The sequence below is a fragment of the Brassica oleracea genome, chromosome C6 (genome assembly GCF_000695525.1).
Source record: "Brassica oleracea var. oleracea cultivar TO1000 chromosome C6, BOL, whole genome shotgun sequence".
In the NCBI taxonomy this organism is placed as follows: Eukaryota; Viridiplantae; Streptophyta; class Magnoliopsida; order Brassicales; family Brassicaceae; genus Brassica; species Brassica oleracea.
Window position 1 is genome coordinate 7,673,535 of NC_027753.1, and position 20,243 is coordinate 7,693,777.

At 37.4% G+C, this 20,243-nt stretch overlaps 4 protein-coding genes and 1 long non-coding RNA gene across 9 annotated transcripts; 2 read left to right on the top strand and 3 right to left on the bottom strand.

Moving 5' to 3' along the window:
- Nucleotides 1–1,499: 1,499 nt before the first annotated feature.
- LOC106299326 lies at nt 1,500–2,494 on the bottom strand. 2 transcript variants are annotated; one of them, XR_001261745.1, is made up of 3 exons: nt 2,330–2,494; nt 1,930–2,018; nt 1,500–1,708 (listed from the first exon to the last, which is right to left on the bottom strand). It is a non-coding gene; the product is annotated as an uncharacterized LOC106299326 (long non-coding RNA). The 2 variants fall into 2 exon arrangements; XR_001261744.1 differs by lacking the exon at nt 1,930–2,018 and having other exon boundaries at nt 2,330–2,481.
- Nucleotides 2,495–5,606: 3,112 nt separating this feature from the next.
- Nucleotides 5,607–9,225, top strand: LOC106299519 (mechanosensitive ion channel protein 4-like). The gene is made up of 5 exons (XM_013735599.1): nt 5,607–7,241; nt 7,326–7,449; nt 7,767–8,060; nt 8,150–8,352; nt 8,919–9,225. Exons 1-5 carry the CDS (start codon nt 5,617–5,619, stop codon nt 9,223–9,225), a joined length of 2,553 nt encoding a protein of 850 aa, XP_013591053.1. The 5' UTR covers nt 5,607–5,616.
- Nucleotides 9,226–9,785: 560 nt separating this feature from the next.
- Nucleotides 9,786–12,396, top strand: LOC106300529 (E3 ubiquitin-protein ligase CCNB1IP1 homolog). Of its 4 annotated transcripts, none has more exons than XM_013736684.1 (10): nt 9,786–9,833; nt 9,916–9,987; nt 10,551–10,658; nt 10,747–10,819; nt 10,914–10,959; nt 11,065–11,095; nt 11,275–11,530; nt 11,626–11,795; nt 11,914–12,208; nt 12,306–12,396. In XM_013736684.1, exons 3-10 carry the CDS (start codon nt 10,589–10,591, stop codon nt 12,310–12,312), a joined length of 948 nt encoding a protein of 315 aa, XP_013592138.1. In that variant the 5' UTR covers nt 9,786–9,833; nt 9,916–9,987; nt 10,551–10,588; the 3' UTR covers nt 12,313–12,396. The 4 variants fall into 4 exon arrangements, with proteins under 4 accessions (XP_013592138.1, XP_013592141.1, XP_013592140.1 ...); XM_013736687.1 differs by having other exon boundaries at nt 11,944–12,208; XM_013736686.1 differs by having other exon boundaries at nt 10,756–10,819.
- Nucleotides 12,397–12,442: 46 nt separating this feature from the next.
- Nucleotides 12,443–15,119, bottom strand: LOC106300528 (trifunctional UDP-glucose 4,6-dehydratase/UDP-4-keto-6-deoxy-D-glucose 3,5-epimerase/UDP-4-keto-L-rhamnose-reductase RHM2). The gene is made up of 3 exons (XM_013736683.1): nt 15,005–15,119; nt 13,160–14,728; nt 12,443–13,072 (listed from the first exon to the last, which is right to left on the bottom strand). Exons 2-3 carry the CDS (start codon nt 14,711–14,713, stop codon nt 12,629–12,631), a joined length of 1,998 nt encoding a protein of 665 aa, XP_013592137.1. The 5' UTR covers nt 14,714–14,728; nt 15,005–15,119; the 3' UTR covers nt 12,443–12,628.
- Nucleotides 15,120–16,177: 1,058 nt separating this feature from the next.
- On the bottom strand, nt 16,178–19,433 carry LOC106300887 (mitogen-activated protein kinase 18). Its single transcript, XM_013737144.1, has 10 exons — nt 19,150–19,433; nt 18,679–19,087; nt 18,472–18,599; nt 18,328–18,387; nt 17,847–17,996; nt 17,588–17,743; nt 17,298–17,509; nt 17,124–17,225; nt 16,884–17,038; nt 16,178–16,798 (listed from the first exon to the last, which is right to left on the bottom strand). The coding sequence occupies exons 1-10, from the start codon at nt 19,171–19,173 to the stop codon at nt 16,431–16,433; spliced, it is 1,764 nt and encodes a 587-aa protein (XP_013592598.1). The 5' UTR covers nt 19,174–19,433; the 3' UTR covers nt 16,178–16,430.
- Nucleotides 19,434–20,243: the final 810 nt, after the last annotated feature.

Sequence of the window (20,243 nt, forward strand, 5' to 3'; positions counted from 1 at the left end):
CTGGCTGTACTTTCCAAGGTGTTTGGTGAAGTCCATCTCCTCTTGCTGCAAGTTGTTGATTGCCCTCTTAACCTCAAATATTCTGGTGAGGTTTGAAGTGTTGCCATATACCTTGTATAAGGTATCCCCATAGCTTCTTTGCAGTCTCACAGTGTGAGTAAGACTCCATGATAGGAGTATCAAGTGAGCCTTGCAAGATAGACAGCACCATGAGATCCTCCTGACCTCATTTGCCTTCATCTACCACTACAACCTCCTTGTCATCTTCTCCTTGGGTGATTTGTCTTGGGGCCTCACTTGTGGCGATGTGCTCCCATAGACCTCTTCCTCCAAGAGCTGTCCTGGTCAATCTCGACCAAGTAATGTAGTTAGGACCCTTCAGGGTGACTGGAATCCTCACTAGTTTGTGTTGCTCCATCTTTGCTTGCTATTGTTCAGTGGGTAAAAAAAAATGCACCAAGAAGAAATTTGAATTTCTGAGGCTAGAGAATAGAGAAAACAAGAGAAGTCAAGATATGTTCTCTAGAAATGAAGCAAGATGGACAGAACAGAGGGAGGTAGAAAAAAAAATTGTCAAGAACAATTTCTATTACCCACTGGGTAAAAGAATATGAAAGAGATTCTGAAGAAAGTAAACCAAACAAGTGAAAGAGTAAAGTGAATAGAATAGATTTGCGGAAGCAGTTTGGTGTTCAAGAGCTTTGGGGCTCTGATACCATGTTAGAAATTAAAGAACATAGTGAATCGATAATGATGTTCATTGTAATTTCTATTAAAAAAATTTGGTAATGTATATATTAACAAGTTTACCAAAAAGAAGAAATGTTTTTGAAAAGAAGAAGAAAAAGTAAATTAATTGTCAATAAACCGTTCTGGAAGAAAAGGTTTTATATTTGTAATAGAGTAAAGGGAACCATATATAGTGGTTACAAGTATGGTAAATGGTAGATGAGATATGATAAATTAATAATCCATTGTTTTGAGACCTTAACCCACCATGCATGCTTGTCCCTTGTAGTGGCATCTCCATTGTCTTGAGACCTTAACCAACCATGCATGTTTGTCCCTTGTAGTGGTATCTCCATTGTCTTGAGACCTTAACCCACCGTCTTGTTTCTTATTGCTTCATTTTTACACCTCTTTCCCCCAAAAAAGAAGCTTTTGAGAAAACAAAAACATTTAAAAAAACAGAGAAAGAAAGAGGATTTTGATACCTTTCGGCTGAGAGAAAGGGAGACGGCGGCGAGATGGTCGTTTACTTTGGGAATCAGAATCACGGCCGATAGCTTCGTCATCGTCGTGCATAGGGATGTTGTGTTCAGGGTTAGGGTTAAGCCCTCCTTTGTGTAATATAAACCCAGTCCTATTTTAACCCAACCCTATTTTAACCCTACTTTTATTTAAGGGTTAGGACTGGTACAGGGTTAGCCCATTTATTTTTTTCTTGCAAATCAGTAATACTCTTTTATATCAATTTTTGTCTTTAATTAAGCATGACATTAAAAACCCAAAGCTTATATATTTTTTTATTTATAACTGTAAAAGTTTATCATGAAATTAAAAACCCAAAGTTTACATATTTTTATTCATAATTGTATAATATATCATAAAATTTAAAACCAAAAGTTGCACTCTTCCAAGACTCCAAGTCTCCAACACGTTGCTCTCCTTTCGAGGCTCCAACATTCGCTCTCTCACGAACTCCACTCTGCAACCACAAAATAAGAGAACTTAATCACTTGACGAAGCCAAAGAACACACTCAGAAACTCTAAACTGCAGTCACACATTCAAATGACACAGCTTCACAACGAGAACACAAACAACAAACGAGAACACAAATCAGCTTAAGATCACAGAGAGGAAGCTACTCATAGACTGAGAACACAAGCACAAACGAGAACACAAACAACAATAAGCTGAGCACTACTTCCAAAAACAGCTTAAGTTCTGCTGTTAACTTCCAAGCTATAACTTCACAACCGCAGACAGCTGTCCAGTCAGATTCTGCAGCTTGTTCTGTGAATAAAAAAACATATAACAATTACAACAATTCAACTCAAACGTACTTGTTCTGGAGCACGAAGCCACACTCCTAAGCTACGGAACGTCATTGTAAACTCAGGAAAACGAAATCCCGAAATCGAACATTCCTTTAAGCATAAAAACTTCACCTAGAGATTTCAACAAACCCACATATCCTAGAGATCGATTTCAGCAAACCCACAAACCCTAGCGATCGATTTCGACAAACCCACATACCTAGAGATCGATTTCAACAAACCCAGAAAGTGCTCCAATCGTCACAGAAAAGACCTAGAAGAACGTACCTCATAGAGTCGCATGATCAAGCTCAGGAGTCAGGATCAAATTCGCAACTCGTTTCTAGTTTCTCTCGATTTGGAATCGTGTTTAAGTGAAGCTCAAGAGATCGTGTTTCTCGTTTCTGAATCGAAACAGCCAAAAGATGGAGAAGAATGAAAACAACGTCGTTTAAGTGATTTTGTTTTCATAAAAAAAAGTAACGGGCTTAGGGTTAGCCCGAGTCTTATTTTAGCCGGCCCTTTTTTAACCCATACAAAAAGTAACGGGTTTAGGGTTAAAAAATTAGATGCGGCCTGGGCTAACCCTATTGACAAAAGCCCATATTAACAACCCTAGTCGTGCATGAAGTACCTCCCGATTACAAACATGATCTTGTTTTCTATCGGTTGTATTAGAATATGAGCGAGGGAGAAGGGGACGGGAAGTTGCTCTCCGGCAAGTATGTTTAGTTAGTTAGTGTCTCCATGGTTCAGAAACTGATTATTATTATTATTTTCTTGACGGAAAGGAGAATGGGATTATCTGATGTGAGATCGTTGGAAGTGGACTTTTTATAACAACGAAAATCAAAACAGAAACGGCTACTTTTCAAACGGCTAACACGAATTTTCTTTTTCACTTTAATTAAAAGAAACGGCTAATTTTCATAAAAACAAAAAAAATATAAAAAAAGGAAATTTTCCTTTTCACTGTAATTAAAGAAAGAGCGGTTACTTCCCACGAAAACCAAAAAAGAAATTAAAAAAGGAAATATTAACATTTTTTAAATTTGAATGTTAATTTTTGATATATTTTTAAAAAATAGTTTGCATAAGAGATATTGAATTACATTTGGGATTTGAAATATATACCTTCTCACGTAGTAGTTCCACAATTCGTGCGTAGGTAAGATCATGGAAATGTTTTTAAAATAATGATTTACAATTAAATAAAAGCCGTTATGGTTAAGGTTGGACAAATAAACCAAACCCGAAAATCCGAACCGGATTTGATCCGATAAAAATAAATCTGAACCGATCCAAACCTGACATAAATACCAAATGGATCTTGTTTTATGATATTTCGGATTATGAGTATTATCCGAACCGAACCCAGACTTAAATAGATATCCAATAGAACCTGAAACATCCAAAATCTTAAAAAGAAATTGTACCATACATGATCTCAATTCTTAATATGTATCCAAAATACATTAAAATATTATTGAACATTTAGAATAATATAATATATTAATTTAGAATCATTTTTTTATCTACTAATAACAAGTCATAGTATGGCCACTTAAAATGTTGGTTAATATGACATATTTGATTATTTACATTAATAATAAACTAACTATAAATTTAATTTTTTTAATTACAACAAAATCCGTTTATAATGAATCTAACAAAATCGGAAGTCTTTGAAGTTTGAATCACATGCATGAAACAACTTTCCTTTCAATTTTTATCTTCACAATCACATGTATCAAACTTTTTTCTTCTGATAATGCAAATATAATTCAAAAGATAAAATAATATTAATAACAACTAGATTCTCACCCGCTCTTAAAGTGGGTATATTTTTTGTTTTACATTTTTTTAGAAACTAATTTTCTATTTGTGTTTTAATCATATTTGTGTTTTTATAATCATATTTCTGTAAAATATTTTTTCTTAAATAATTATTAAGAGGTTTTAATAATCGTATCAAAATAGTAGGACTAAACCTATATTAATAGGCCATGTTCCTAATTTAATATAATAGATGAGTTAATATGTTTGTTTAAATAATTTATTAGTTGATGAATATTTTGCATGTTCCTTGAAGTAACCTTCAAAAATTTTGTAATCACAAAAATATTTAATGTCTGATTTAAGCTTAATAAAATTCTAAGGATATTTTTTTTTTGTATAATTTATTACAGTTAATTTTCTTTCTAATAAAAGGCTAAAAATAAAAATAAAATTTTTTTATTTTCTTTAGATGACATCGTATTGGGTTTAAGATGGAACGATGGTGTTCTGAAGACATATCATTATCTTCATTATTGCAATTGAAATGTTTTTTATTGGGTAGTTTTTTTTTTGTGAAATGATATAACATAGTTGTATCGTAAAAGAGCGTGGACTGTAGAAAACTATTATCTATATAGAACCCGTAACTTGTGGAATTAAAGTCACTCGGCAGTTTTAGCTTACAAAAAAATGGGTCCGATTATTTAGGAGTATAATGGAAGTTACTCAAATATGAACCAAGCGTACAAACTACAAAGTAGTTATTGTTATATTTATATAACTAAATAAATATATTTAAAAATAGGTTCAATGGTAAAAATAATTTGGTGTGATATTTTAAAGGGCAATTCTTTCAGATATTCATTTTTAATTTTTGTCACAAAAATAGTTCTTAAGAAATAAAATTACCAAAATAACCTTTTTTATTTTGAAATTTTTAATTTTTAATTTTTTAAAAATTTGAAGTCATATCTCCAAAACTTCACCCCTTAACTATAAAACTTAAGTCTAAACTAGTTAAACCTAGGATAAAATACGTTTTTACTTTTTAATAAAATTTATTTTGGTCATTTTTTTTATTAAAAGCTATTTTGTGACAAAAACTTGAAAATAACTATCCTAGAGAATTTTTCTATTTTTAAATATATAAAACTATAAGATAACAAAAAACAAATTCTTCTGTAGCCAATCTGGATGAACAATGCCGGTAGCTAGCTGCAATTGAATTTGTATTCTAATCGTCGTGCCGTTTTCATCAACAACGTGTCATTTTCTTTTCCGGTTAGTATTAAGCAGACTTTCAGACCAAACCTAAACCAACCACGTCTGGCTCATATTCTGCCTTCTGGTATCAACTTCTGCCCCGTTATATCTCACCACGTCACAAAACCTGAGTATTATTATGGGACAAACAATTTTTATTACGTATTCAACTGCTGCGTGTCTGAACATTTTTGAACATGGCCTCCATTTTTCTTGGGTATTGACAAACAATTGTATGTTTTAAATGGTATAAACTGTTGACTTTAATTTGTATACTAATTTTCTTTCACTTTCATTAACAAGATGAAGACACGAGTCTATGTATTGGTAGATAAAATGTTTTTCAATGATTCAGATGCGTAAACTAAAATATTTAATGATAATTATCACCAGCTGCATTACTCCATAATTGTACAATTTTTTTTTTAAAAATAGTAATATTTTTCATCATCTACGATTCATTATTGTCAATAAGCACCAACAAGATCATAACATTTCACATGGTTCAAACATAATCATAAACCTAATCAATTATGGCCGTTGATCCGACGAATGATCGGCGTGACTTCATTGTCAAGATCGACGATGAAGAGAAAGATCAGTTAATCAACAAAGGCGAAGGAGGAAAGTTCTCGAGAGAATCAAGCTACAACTTCTTGAACGGTGACGAGAAAGAGAAGAGCGGTTATACGACCGGTGGCGAAGACTTAGACGACGGAGAAGGTTTTGACTTCACGCCGCGGAGAAACGAGCCAGTAGATCCACCGTCAAAGCTCATATACCAGTTTCTCAACAAACAAAAAGCTTCAGGAGATGAAATCTCACTCGACATGGAACCGAACATGCCTGAGCTTCGAACCCACACGATTTCCCCGTCGCAAGTCACGGCGACGATGGGTAACCGTAACGAAACTATTGACGCGGTTAGACGGAGACATGTTAAAGATAGTGACGACAGTAGCGAAAGTGAGGAAGAGGACAGAGTTGATGAGACAGAGGTTGTGAAGTGTAGTTCGAATAGAACGACCAAGACTTTGATGAAGACAAAAACAAGATCAAGATTGATGGATCCTATAACCCCGGGTCACCCGGATATGCATTCGGGTCGGACTCCAAAGTCCGGGAATTTGAAACCCGGGTTTGGCGGGAAAACCGCTAAACCTGGAAATCCAAACCCGGATTTGGAAGAAGAGGAGGATCCGTTCTCCGAAGAGGATTTTCCTGAAGGTTACCAGAAGGATAAGCTTTCTCTTTGGGTTATCATGGAATGGATCTTTCTGATTCTGATCATAGCCGGTTTGATTTGTAGCCTAGTGATACCTTTCTTGCGCGGCAAGGAACTATGGAACCTAGCTTTGTGGAAATGGGAAGTGATGGTTCTTGTCTTGATCTGTGGGAGACTGGTGTCGAGTTGGATAGTGAGGCTACTCGTGTACTTCGTCGAGAGCAACTTCCTTCTGAGAAAGAAGGTTTTGTATTTCGTTTACGGGATTCGAAAGGCGGTACAGAACTGTCTCTGGCTAGGGCTTGTGTTGATCGCGTGGCATTTCTTGTTCGACAAGAAAGTACAAAGAGAGACTGGTAGCCACGTGCTTAAGTATGTGAATAAAGTTTTGGTCTGCTTACTCGTTGCTGTTATCATCTGGCTCATAAAGACCTTACTGGTGAAAGTTCTCGCCTCTTCGTTTCATATGAGTACTTACTTCGATCGGATTCATGAGTCTTTGTTTACACAATACGTTATTGAGACACTCTCTGGACCTCCTCGTGTGGTTCATGTAGAAGAGGAGATGGCTGGAGCTAAGCTCTCTCCTCCAGATCCGGGTCCAAAAGTGACCATTGGAAGTGCAAGGCTGAAGAAGAGTCCAACCATAATTGGTAAGAGTCAAGTACTGTCGAGGAGTGGTTCCAAGAAAGAAAGAGAGGACGAAGGGATAAGGATCGATCATTTGCAGAGGATGAACACTAAGAACGTATCTGCTTGGAAAATGAAGAGACTGATGAATGTAATAAGAAAGGGAGCACTTTCTACTTTGGATGAACAGATACAAGACACCTCAACTCATAAAGATGACAAAGCTACACAGATACAAAGTGAAAACGAAGCAAAACAGGCAGCAAGGAAGATTTTCCAGAATGTTGCTATGCCTGGTTCCAGGTATCACATATCATCATGACGTTATGAACAACTTTGATGTTCTTAAGTACAAGACTTAAAACAGAGGATTTTTCGGGTTAATAGGTACATATATATGGAAGATTTCATGCGTTTTCTGACTGAATATGAGTCTGAAAGAGCTATGAATCTCTTTGAAGAAGCTTCTGAGAGTCACAGAATCAGCAAATCTTGTCTCAAGAATTGGGTGGTAAGTGTTTGTTTTTAAAAGTACTCTTAAGTAGCAACTATAATCACATTTTTATTCAAAAAATAGCACACACAAAAATATTTAGGGTTTAGTGATTAGAGTTTAAGGTTTAGTATTTAAAAGGTGGAATCAGTAGGGTTTAGGATGTAAGGTAGTTTAATAAATGCTGTTTTGGAAAATTTTCATTTTGATAAAAACTAAAAAAAATGTTATTTATGAGATTTGCCAGTGTTTTTTTTTTTGGTCAAACCAGTGTTTTTATCTCAAAAAGCTTTCTTTCATACAAGGATGCTAAAGTCTTGTAATAATTTCTCTAGGTTAATGCCTTTAGAGAACGAAGAGCACTAGCTTTAACCTTAAACGACACAAAAACAGCTGTGAACAGGCTTCACCGAATCATCAATATTTTGATCAGCATTGTGATCATAATCATATGGCTTCTCATTCTCGGAATCGCTACAACTAAGTTCTTGCTTGTCATAAGCTCTCAGCTTCTTCTTGTAGTCTTTGTGTTTGGAAACTCATGCAAGAACTTGTTCGAAGCTGTCATCTTCGTCTTTGTCAATCATCCATTTGATGTCGGTGACAGGTGTGAAATAGACGGTGTTCAGGTTTGTTCCTTGACACTCTCTTCCTCAAATTTTCAATAACTTTGTACGCACGTAAAGCACTAATCCTCTGTTTTTTGTATGTTGTATAGATGGTTGTGGAAGAGATGAACATTTTGACTACTGTGTTTCTTAGATTTGATAATCAGAAGATTGTATACCCCAATAGTCTTCTCGGCAACAAACCTATAGCTAATTATTACCGTAGTCCTGATATGCAAGAAATCGTTGACTTCTTCGTCCATATAGCAACTCCAACTGAGAAGATAACCGCCTTGAAACAGAGGATACTCAGGTTACAAGCTAAACCCTAAACCTCTTTATCGTTTTTTGAATGCCTATGAGATTCTGGATCCGAAGGCCGGTATATCACTATAAGGCGAGGCCTAAACCATGTTATATTAACTTCTCTTAGGAAAACAAACCCCTCCCAACAAAAATCGAACTTGTAACCCCTTAGATCCCTATTAAGTGATATAAGAACAGCTCCAACAAGAGTTTTTCACAAAATTTCTAACAACTAATATATATTAAAATAATGAAATAGGAAGAGAGAAAGTGGGATAAAGTTCTGGAAAAAGAACCTGCAAAAAACTCTGTAGAAACTCAATTGATATATGTCACATTTTCACTTGTTCACATGTCTAATGAAAAAACAAATTTAATTGAAAAATTATCTCATATTAAAATATTTCTATTTTTAGGTTGAGAAACCCATTTTTATATACCAACCATTAAGGTTGCTCTAAGAATTTTAGCCAGTATATAGCAAACTCTTCTTTAGTCTAAACCTTCTATATTTTAAAAACCATACATAGTCTAACATGAAGTTATTATATTCAATGATTTTTCTTTATGCAGCTATGTAGATAACAAGAAGGATCTTTGGTATCCATCGCCGAGGATTGCATTTAGAGAAATGTGCGGACTGAACAGTATGAAAATCACGATATGGGCAACTCATAAGATGAACCATCATAACATGGGAGAGAGATTTGTGAGGAGAGGTCAATTACTTGAAGAGATTGGTAAATCTTGCAGAGAAACGGATATCGAATATCGGTTATATCCTCTTAATATCAACGTCAAAAGCCTTCCTCCTGCTGCTGCTCCGATCATTTCGGATCGCATGCCTATGAGCTGGAACAACCAACAACGCAATGCTTAAAGATTGCAAGTTTTTGAGTTTTTTTTTTTTATTGTTTGTATTTGTAGAAAGTGGTTGAAAGAGAGATTTTGTTCTTGTTCCTTGATTTTTACTCTCTCTTAGTGGTGTTTGAGACTTTGATGATTCATTATATTTGTATTGTGAAGCAGGAACATGTTCTTGTGTATAATCTGTTTTGAGTGGTTATAGTCATGAAATAAAAGCTTACAGTCTCATAAACTTCAGAAAAATCAATGACAAACAAATGTTCTCTCCATTTTGCCTCGTTCTATTTCTTATGCTTTTGGTATACTCTCTTTTATTGTTCGGGAGCTTGACGACTATTCATATTTACTAGTATGTTTTGGGTGGTTAAAGATCATCATGATTCATGAATATAAGGCTACAGCATTTTAATTTAAATAAACTGAGCAGATGACAGTTTGATTCTATCATTTCTACATAAACCTTGAAAACCGAAGCGACGTCGTTTCACACTGGACCTTATATTCGCGACGTCGTTTTGCAATCATCTATGTAACGGTCCCCTCTTGCCTAATATACTTTTTATTATTTCTGGAAAATTTTCAAATCTTCGTTTCTGGCGCCGACATCGAAATCAACGAGAGGTAACGATCCTCGCTCAGTCTTCTCTCGAATTCGTATCTGCTTCTTCTTCTTCAATTCTAGATTTGAGATCTTCTTCTGCAGATTCCGTCAGATCGGTTTAGCTTAAACGCTGATTGTTGTTCTTCCTCACTTGCCTTCTCTCGAAAATCGCAGGTGAGCTAAGCTTCTTCAGTCTAGATCTTATATCGTTCGATTCTCCCAGGATTGCGTCAGTTTTCGAGTTACACAGAGTAGTAAAACCAATTGTTCGATCGAACTGTCTCGTTTAGGTTGATCGGTGTGATGAGTAGACCCTAATTTTCGATCGTAATCTCTGGATCTCTGGAGCCTGTGTGCTGTTTATGCAGATTCTCTAGGGTTTTCATTCCTGAAATTCGTTTTTAATCAACGATTATCACAGAAACGTAACTTTATACATCATCGATTACTATAAACAGCATCCTACTGAAGCTGAACAGATTCTATTGCTTAGATTGTGTTTCCAGCAACCTGTTTATACAATTTCGTGTTTGCATTTCAACAATTTGCTGCAGTTAGAATCAGAATCTGTATTGGTAGTACCTCTTTGACTGGTGATTTCAACGAGTTTAGTTCTTAGTCCATAGTTTTTCAAACGCTTGAGTTTGGATTCTGGCTCGTGGTGTAGATATATTGAATAATCGAACTCAAAGTCACGAAGACTATGAAGTAAGTAAAGTTTCGTTTACATGTTGCAGGTGCCTAGCAGCTTGAGATTCTTGTCTTTGAGGTTGAAATGAGGTGCAACGCCTGTTGGAGGGAACTGGAAGGCCGAGCCATTTCCACCACATGTGGCCACTTATTATGTACTACTTTTCTTTCTTCAGCCTTGTCTTGATGAATAATTTAGTTGTGAGCTTGAGCTTGATATGATGAATTTAACATTATGAGAAGGTACTGAAGATGCTAGCAAGATTCTCAGTAATGATGGGGCGTGTCCCGTTTGTGATCAAGTACTCTCCAAGAGGTAGAAAGTTCCCTAAGCTGCTTGCCTAGCTTCAGTTTAGCTGTAATGGCATTATTTCCTTACTTGACAGTTTATCTTTTGTTTTCCATTTTAGTCTGATGAAGCCTGTGGATACCAATCCAAATGAAGAATGGGTCAATGTAAGTGGTTGAGCTGTACTACGCAAGGATGCTATAGCTTTTCTTCCTTTCCAGTTTTGTAACGTTCCCATCTTACATCTTCCCGTCGTTTACTTTTGTTATCAGATGGCGATGGCTGGGATTTCTCCACAAATACGTATCCTTTTCGTAAATGTAGTCCTTTTCACTCTTGGCATCAGTTGTAGTTATGTTCTGCAGTTGAACAGTGTTCCTCTGTGTTTGAAATCTAAACTCAATTGCGATAACTTTTTCCATCAACTGACTGTGTCTTATGCGTTCAACGAACCTCCTTTTGTTTTCCTTAATTGAATCTAGTGATGAAGAGTGCATACCGAAGTATTATGTTTTACGTTTCCCAAAGGGACTTAGAGATGCAGTGCAAGATGAATAGAGTTGTTGCGCAGTGTCGTCAGAAATGTGAGGGTGTGCAAGCAATGTTAAGCGAGAAAATGGAGAAGGCGCATGCAGCATACCAGAAGATGAGCAAGAGGTGTCAGATGATGGAGCAAGAGGTAGAAAACCTGACCAAGGATAAACAAGAGCTTCAAGAGAAGTTCTCCGAGAAATCAAGGTCAGCAATTAAACATACGTTTTGTTTCCCTGGTCTGATCCTTATCTGAAACTCAATTGTATTAACAAGCTATATTAATTGTGTTTAAACATCAGACAGAAGAGGAAGCTTGATGAGATGTATGACCAGCTACGAAGTGAGTATGAGTCAGTCAAACGCACAGCCATTCAACCAGCAAATAACTTCTATCCACGACACCAGGAACCTGACTTTTTCTCAAACGCACCAGTCAATATGATGGAGAACAGAGAGCCCACTCGCAGAGGTTACTTAACAACACTGTTTTAATTCTCCAACGTATCTAGAGCTTAGTGCTGCTTCTTACGATTCTAAGTCTACTGTTGCATAAATATCTCCAAGTCAAGTTAACTTATTTGGTGCAGACCGGTCGTTTTTCTCTCCTGCAACACCAGGACCTAGAGATGAGATATGGCCAGCAAGACATAACAGTGCAAACTCGGGTCCATTCGACATCTCCAACGACTCACCCGCAATTCCATCTGATCTTGGAAACAGAAGAGCAGGAGGAGGACATCCTGTATTTGGTGGTGGTTCAGGAGGAGGAAATGCTGTATTTGGTGGTGGTGGCAATGCTAATCCGCAGTCGACTCTACGAAACCTTATCCTCTCCCCTATTAAACGCTCTCAGCTCTCTCGTTCCCGCCCGCAACTGTTCACGTAAGCAAACTCTATCCCTAAATGTTGACAAAGTTCACATCACGTACTTGGGTTTATTTATTTATAAAGGAAAAAAACTTGTTGCTTCTCTTCTTAGGCTATAGCTTAAGGATCAAGTTCAAGTGTTTGAACCTGCCTTGGTGGAAGTGGAAACCATAATGGTCACACCCAGTAAGTGACTCTTCGTTACTGTCTTAGCAAGTAACATCTGAGAGGAAAACGTAGGATTTGAGAAAAAGAAAAGCTCTCGTCTCTATAAATATTAAATAAGAATGATAAAATCATATTTTAGTAGAATCAATATAGTGAAACTACCTACAAGGATGTAAGATGACGAGTAAACATAAAAAGACATTTTAATATAAAAAAAACAGTTATAGATAAGCACTTGTGGCGTCTTGTGTGTTGTTTATTGAGGGCTCAGGTTCTCTTGTTTGGTTCAAAGACGTATTTGATCAGTGCCTCTTTAATGGGTAACATCTCTGGGAACTCCTTGCTTAGTTTAGCACCATCCATTTCATTGTTGCTTCGAGGAGCAACAATGACCTTTGCTTGTTCTTCCACTGTGAAGTTGGACCATTCAAAACCTGGCTCGATGTAGCTCTTGTACATCTCGAGTATCTCGTTGTGACTCACCACCCCTGGGTTGGTGAAGTTCCATATCCCTCTCAGGTTTCTCTTGGCCATCTCGATGGAGATTGGGAGAAGCTCGTCCAGTATGGTCATACTGTTGGGGATGTTCACCACTTTGTTGTAGCGCGAAATCTTGGTGATGAAGTTTCGTGGGTTGTTTAGGTCTGATGAGATGGGCATCCGCACTCTCAAGGTACATACATTGTCAAACTCTCTCAAAAGCTCCTCAACCTGGTGACAAGACGAAGAAGAAACAAAACAGAGCAGTTATGAACAAAGACACTTCTTTGTTCTGTCTAGAGTTAGATAGAATATTACCATGGCTTTGGTCTTTGAGTAGAAAGAACCGGTGAAGTTAGGTTTGTCTTCTTCCTTGAAACCTATACCCGAACCCTCAGGATGTGCAGCGTCATACTCAAAGATGCAACCAGTGGCGAAGTTCATCATCAAGAGACCGTTCTCTCTGCAAACATCTGCTAGAGTCAAAGTACCAGCTACATTGACACGAATAGTCTCTGGTTTGTGAGATTCACACCAGTCCACGTTAGGTCTCCCAGTTAAACCAGCAGCGTTAAAGACATGAGTAGGTTTGATGCTACGAATATCCGCCACAAGAGAAGCTCTATCCTCCAAACGTCCTTTCCCATACTCATATGTAATCCCTTGCTTCTCACATAGTTTCCCTAGAAGACCACCGATCCAACCAGTCTTGCCATAGATCAGAAACTTCAACGAGGCTTTGTCTTTAGGATCACTAGTCTTGTTGTTTGGTGTTACAACTGTAAATGTCTGGACAGTGTTGCTTGATGCGTCTTTCTTCTCGTCAGAAACTCTACCACCGGGCATCATAAGCATCCTCGGGTGAGGAAGCAAAGCTCCAGAGACATCACCCCACCACTCAGGGTTCTGAGTGTACCATTCCATTGTCTTCTTCAATCCATCTTCCCACCCGGTTCGCTCAGACCATCCAAGATTCTTCAGCTTCTGATCATCAAGGAAGTATCGTTGATCATTAAAGGGTCGATTCTCTACAAACTGAATGCTTGCTTCAGGATCTTTCCCTAAGAGTTTGCAGATGTCTCTAGCCACATCGATCACTCTTCTTTCTCTCTTTGTTCCAATATTGTAGACGTGACCGACTTCTCCTTTGTGAAGAACAACCTCAAAGGCTTCAGCAACGTCTTCACAGTATAAGTAACTCCTGACATTAGATCCATCTCCATGGATCGGAAGCGGCTTCCCACTCATAGCCAACAACATGAACTTAGGAATCATCTTCTCAGGAAACTGGTTAGGCCCATAAACATTGTTGCCACGAGTTGTGATAACCGGTAAACCATATGATCTACCATAAGCCATCACCAGCATCTCCGCGCCAGCCTTAGTAGCTGAGTATGGATTCGTCGGTAAAAGCTGAGAAGCTTCATGGTTTCCAACAGCAGCATCCTCATCGGTTTCTCCATAGACTTCATCGGTACTCACATGGATAAACCTCTTGATCTGTCCAGTTACTTTGCAGGCTTCCAAAAGAACATGAGTACCGTAAATATTGTTCTTGGTAAACTCAAAGCTGTTACCGAAAGAGTTATCGACATGGGTTTGAGCTGCAAAGTGCATGATCGTATCGATGTTTTCAGTGATGAGAAGGTAGTTAACGAGGTCATCACTAGCGATATCTCCTTTCACGAACCTGAAATTTGGGGAAGAAAACGAAGGATCGAGGTTCTTCAGATCTGAGCAGTAATCAAGCTTGTCCAAGACGACGATCTTGTAATCCGGGTAGCTACGGATGAGTCTGTTGGCAACATGAGAAGCAATGAATCCAGCAGCTCCCGTAATGAGAATGTTCTTGGGCTTATATTCAGTAGCCATTTTGATATCAAGTACCTGCAAAAGAAAAACGTGACAGCATTAAATGGAATTTAGAACGGATCATATGAAAAGAACGACAGATCTAGATCCAATGGCCAAAGACGAATCAATTCACTAGCCAGATCTTAGAGAACAATATGATATGGGATCATATGAACAGACAACATCTAAAAACTAGATCAATCATCGTATGTTATGTCACTCACGTTACATCATTTCGCAAACTAGGAGTAAAAAGGCGTTAAAGAAATATCAGAAGAAGAAACAGAAAGAGAGGAACATTTCACGTACCGACAAAATTCAGGTAACCTTAGGACGAAAGATCCTAAGAGAGATGGAGAGATCCAAAAAAATAACAGTACAGAAGAAAATAAGAAGAAGAGGGAATCTACGGTCTACGGAGCGTCTCTGAACACTGGGCCTCTTATATTTTGAGACAGCTGCGGAGAACCGTCGGAGCAAATTGACGGTTTTACCCTTACCTGTCGTACATATCACGGTTCTCACGTGATCTCAGCGTCCGACATTAAAAAACTGATTGTCTTTTTTTTTTTTTTCGTTTGTTTTCCCCCCCACAGAAATAGGAGATTTAAAACATGTTGACAAAAAAGGAAAATTCGAATTTAATAAAAAAATTGAATGTAATTTGTATACTTTATTCATTACTAAAAAGAAAGAAGTTAAAGAAATTAATTTGCATTATTTCTCTTATTGATAATTAATATGTAAATTGTTTTAATTTAACGAATAAAAGTTCTTTGATTTGAAGGTTAATATTGGGGGATTTTAATTAAAATCCTTGATTTGATCATGGTTTAGGTATAACGTACACAATCTCAGTTTAAATATTTAATGGTAGATTGAAAAAAACCTCCATGTCTTCAACATCAGTTATTAAAAACCCGAGAAGCATAATGGACCATTCAATACGGATGCTTAATGAGTTAATGTCACGTAACTGAATAATTGATTTCATTCCCTATTAATAAAATTAAATAAGACGAAAAACCACACTTCCATCATTCCATGCTTAATTAACAGGAAAAAGAGGACCAGAAGTCGTTATTAGTAAATTGAAGACCATTGTCCCTTTGTCATTTATTAATCTCCCATAACTCCTCTTATGAGTTGGTCATAAAAATTAGATCCTAAAATCTGAAACGGAACTGATTGGAAATAACCCGGTTCGATTTTAGTTTTACCCATAACGTTTAATCTTTAATTGCTTTGTGGTCAGCCATTCAATTAAATATGAGTAATTATGATGCTAAGAAGATTGATTTACGGAGGAGAAAGACCTAAGGACCAATGAGGTTTCTTGACTCCCACGTTTTCCAGCTTAATGACTATATATTGGCCATTTAGATTCAACGTTTCCCATAACCAAAAGTAGCAGATCTCATCGTTGAATAACCAACCCATAAGGTGTAGTAATGGGACCGATCAAAAAGTTCAAGAAGTATATAATCACAACAATCTTCTTCTCTTCAATGAACTACGCTTATAACAAATTCAAAGACTACGGAGCCAACCAGATAACCGAAATGATAACCGGTAACAACCCTGGATCCGACTGATCTAAACCGTATCTTGTTCTTTGTGAGTTACTACTATATCTGAATGTCTTTTATTACACCACTGCAATTAAATCAGAGCCTGCCTGAAACAATACTTTACATAAAAAGCTAATGTCTCAAATGCTGTTTGCTTGATGAATCTAAGACGCTGCTGCGCCGTAACTAACTGTGCCTACGTTTCGATGTGCTGCCACTGCAACCGCTGCGGCTCCAGCTGGACCAAACTGTGATTGTGCTTGCAACAGGGTAGCATCAATGGCCATTTGTGTGTTGTTGCTTGATTGATCTGTCTTGGGGAGCTGTGACTGGAAATAAGGGTTTGGTCGGTTCACAATCTCGACGTTTGGTTGGTTAGTCCTAGCAGCTGGTGGCGGCACGGTGGGACTGTATTGGTGGACGAACTTTTGAGGTTTTGGCTGAGACGATACTGTGCTTCTGAAATAAGCTTCTTTGAGGTTCCTCCCATTCTCATAAGATGCAGATGGTTCCACAACACGACCTGATCTACCTGTAAAGCTCGCGCACACACAGCGATTAAACTAGTTTCTAAATTTAGGAGATAAATATTTGGTAATGTGATAAAAGGTTTTTACCAGATGATGGTGGTACTCTTGGTGGAGGTCCTAAAGCTCTAGTTGAAGAAACTGCTCCATTTCTTGAAGGCTGCTCGAAATGAACACGTCTACTCTCCGTAGCACACAAGTTGGGTTGACTAGTGGAATGGACTGCACTTGAGTGTACTGCAGACCTGTGGAGAGAGAGTACAAGAGGTAGAATAAACGATGAAACTCTCTGATTACAAAAATGCTATGAAGCAACCGAAGAAAACATACCGAGGAAGTGATACGTGCTTCCTCTCAGGAGGTATGACCGGCCCATTCCTACTGCTATTCTCCTCTAAGTAATTGAACTGCTTCCTAAGATGTCCTATGGCGCTGCAACCAAGAAGTCAAGAAAATTAGCAAACCAGATTAGATGAAGTGAATGATTAGTCAAAATATACAAACCTAGGATATACAAAACTTGATCCCTCAGATCCGCTCATGTAGTCCTTGAGCAACTGAGGATGGTACTCTAATATCTCCCTGTAAATAAGTTCCCTAATGTCATCCTTTGTCAACCTTCTTCTCTCAAACTCAAACTCCATCTTCGAGATTGGCTGACACGATGGTTCTCTTTCCACTTTAGAAAGACCCTTAAAGTAAGGATCAGCCAGTGCCTATCAGGAAACCAAAAAAAAAAACAAATAAGCAGAGAGATACCCACAAAGAAGTTAAAAGATGAGAAGAAGAGAGACCTCTGCAGCAGTAGGTCTGTCCTTTGGATCAAAAGCCAACAGCCTCTGCAAAAGTCTGACAGCTAAAGGATCTGCTTTGGAGAATTTTTGAGAGAAGGTGACTGGATCTTTCTTCCTCATTTCACTCAAGTATTTTCTAGCTTTATCATTTCGTACCTGTAATCATATAATATAGATGTTTTAATAAGCATGTATGGTGTCTTGTGCAAGTGTGAATTGTAAAGCAGAAGAACAAAAAAGGCAATCAATCAAATCATACTCCAGAGATGGTTTCTGACTTTGGTGAGCCAAGAAGATCAGTAATCAACTCCAACTGATGAGCAACGCTTTTCCCAGGAAACAATGGCTTCCCTGTTAGCACCTCTGCAAATATGCACCCAATGCTCCATATGTCTATAGCTGGAGTGTACTGCAAAAAAAAAAAAAAAAAGATAGTAACAATAAATTAGACTAAAATGAGAGAAAATTAATAAAATGAAATTCAGAAAAAATGTGAAGTGTATATTCTGCAGGAGAATGCAAAAGAAACCACTCAATGGACATAATAACCTGATACAAAAGTTACCTGATTCACAGGTTTTTCAACTTCCGGGAGAGTATAAAGTCATCCCTGAACAAGAACTCTATTTCAATACACTGGGACACTCACACAACACTATACAACTACTTCTACACTAATCATATCTACTACACAAGACATGAGCATAGACAAGTGCATAGAAGAAAAGAGTTTTTAATACCTTAGAAAAGAATGATCCACAGAGCTCAGGCGCTCTGTACCATCTTGTTGCAACATAGTCCTGCATTGAAGCAAAAGGGAAAAAGTCAAAAACGGAACAGGAGAAAGTTAACAAACACACAAAGTGTCCCAAGAGGATACAAACCGTCCAAAAGACTGTGGTTGGAGTATCATTAAACGCCACTCTAGCCAATCCAAAGTCACAAACTTTCAACTTGCAGTTCGCATTAGCCAGTATATTCTTCGGCTTAAGATCACGATGATACACATTAGCTGCACCCAAAACAAAACAAACAAAATTCATTAAACCATAGATTAAAAACAAAACATGCTTCCAGAAAGAGAACCGTACCTGTGTGCATGAACTTCAAGGCACGGAGCATCTGATAAAGAAAAAACTGATGATGCTCCTTAGTCAAATCATCGTTCGCCTTAATAACCTGATGAAGATCAGACTCCATGAGCTCGAACACGACGTAGATGTCTCTGAACTCCCTTTTGGAAGGCGGGAGCAAGATGCTTTTGATCTCCACTATATCAGGATGCCTCAGGAGCCTCAGAAGCTTCACCTCGCGGAGCATCCGGAGCGCGTCGGAGATGTGTTCGAAGACGTTGTTGATCTTCTTGATAGCGACTTTCTCTCCCGTGTGCGTGTCGACGGCTGCGCATACGACCCCGTAGCTTCCTTTGCCGATCACTTCGAGGATTTGGTATCGGTTGGCGTCGCCGTACTCTGTGAAAAAGTCCATCTCTTTCGCGTCCTGGTGAAGACACATAGCGTGATTAGGACAAAGGAGACAACTTTAGAGAGAGAGAGAGTAACCTTCTTCACTTGGTTTTGTTGCATCTTCTTCAAATTTATCGACTTTAATCTTGCCCTGATTGATTCTGATCGATACGAACAAACCCAGAAACTCAAAATCTCAGAGATCACTGGAGTTATCGAAGAAAGTTAAGATCTTTGAATCTCTAGAGAGAGATAATTTTCAGAAACCCTAAAACTCTCGGAACCAGACGAGTTCTGCTATAAGCCGTAACAGTGAAGAAGACGAAGAGAGGAGAGACAAGAAACAAAAACCCTAGATCCAGAGATCGGAGAAGACGATGCCAGAGAGAGAAAGAAGGATTTATAATGAAATTTAAAAATGAGTGGCAGTTTCGTTATTATTAGGAACTCTGAGGGTGAAATTTTAAATTGTTTTTTTGTTTCGGCGACCTTTTTTGGAATATGACTCCATTGGTTTAAAGCCAGCTGTTTGCTAGATTTGGACCGTTTATTAATTCTCTATCTTAGATTTTGACCCCTATCCGATATTTTAGTTTAAACTGTATCCACTCTTTTTGCAATGTGGTCGATTTAACCCCACGTGATGCTCTCTTGTATCAATTTGGTTGGAAAATAAATTTATCTTCTAGATTTTCTTATGATAATAATACAAATATTTTATTTTGGTAGATTATAAATCAATTAATTCCTCCATCCTTTTGAAGAAACAACCATCCATTTGACTTATTACATGTACAGAAATATTTGATTTTAGGATATTGGTTTCAGATTTGGAATTAATTATTAACTCGTTTTAGAGATTTTACTAGTTCAAAGAGGAGGATATACACAACTTGAATATATTAGGATAAAGATACCAACAAACATTCCATGTATAATTCAAACCAACAGCAAGAAAACGACCTTCCATATATAATCAAGTTGTTGGATTGATATCTGATTATCTGTCGCCTTGTGTTTAGTCAATTTCTTATTTTTGATAATAATAAAACTCAAAAGAAAATCTGATGCTATTGTAAGAATAAAATAATAAAAAGAGTAACAATATTATAAAACATGTGAAGCTAGATGAATTGATATTATTCACATATCAATTTACACAAATTGGCGTTTGTAATTATTGTAAAGAC

What these genes read in the sequence shown, in the direction of transcription:
- LOC106299519 (XM_013735599.1), top strand. Translation starts at nt 5,617, where the DNA reads ATGGCCGTTGATCCGACGAATGATCGGCGTGACTTCATTGTCAAGATC. An exon ending in CTTGTCTCAAGAATTGGGTG is followed by an intron (nt 7,450 to 7,766) that starts GTAAGTGTTTGT and finishes TAATTTCTCTAG; the next exon opens with GTTAATGCCTTTAGAGAACG. An exon ending in GTGAAATAGACGGTGTTCAG is followed by an intron (nt 8,061 to 8,149) that starts GTTTGTTCCTTG and finishes TATGTTGTATAG; the next exon opens with ATGGTTGTGGAAGAGATGAA.
- LOC106300529 (XM_013736684.1), top strand. Translation starts at nt 10,589, where the DNA reads ATGAGGTGCAACGCCTGTTGGAGGGAACTGGAAGGCCGAGCCATTTCC. An exon ending in CAAATGAAGAATGGGTCAAT is followed by an intron (nt 10,960 to 11,064) that starts GTAAGTGGTTGA and finishes TTTTGTTATCAG; the next exon opens with ATGGCGATGGCTGGGATTTC. An exon ending in TGGGATTTCTCCACAAATAC is followed by an intron (nt 11,096 to 11,274) that starts GTATCCTTTTCG and finishes AATTGAATCTAG; the next exon opens with TGATGAAGAGTGCATACCGA.
- LOC106300528 (XM_013736683.1), bottom strand. Translation starts at nt 14,713, where the DNA reads ATGGCTACTGAATATAAGCCCAAGAACATTCTCATTACGGGAGCTGCT. An exon ending in ACTCAAAGACCAAAGCCATG is followed by an intron (nt 13,073 to 13,159) that starts GTAATATTCTAT and finishes TCTTGTCACCAG; the next exon opens with GTTGAGGAGCTTTTGAGAGA.
- LOC106300887 (XM_013737144.1), bottom strand. Translation starts at nt 19,173, where the DNA reads ATGCAACAAAACCAAGTGAAGAAG. An exon ending in CTTGAAGTTCATGCACACAG is followed by an intron (nt 18,600 to 18,678) that starts GTACGGTTCTCT and finishes TTTTGGGTGCAG; the next exon opens with CTAATGTGTATCATCGTGAT. An exon ending in AAGCACGTATCACTTCCTCG is followed by an intron (nt 17,039 to 17,123) that starts GTATGTTTTCTT and finishes CTCTCTCCACAG; the next exon opens with GTCTGCAGTACACTCAAGTG.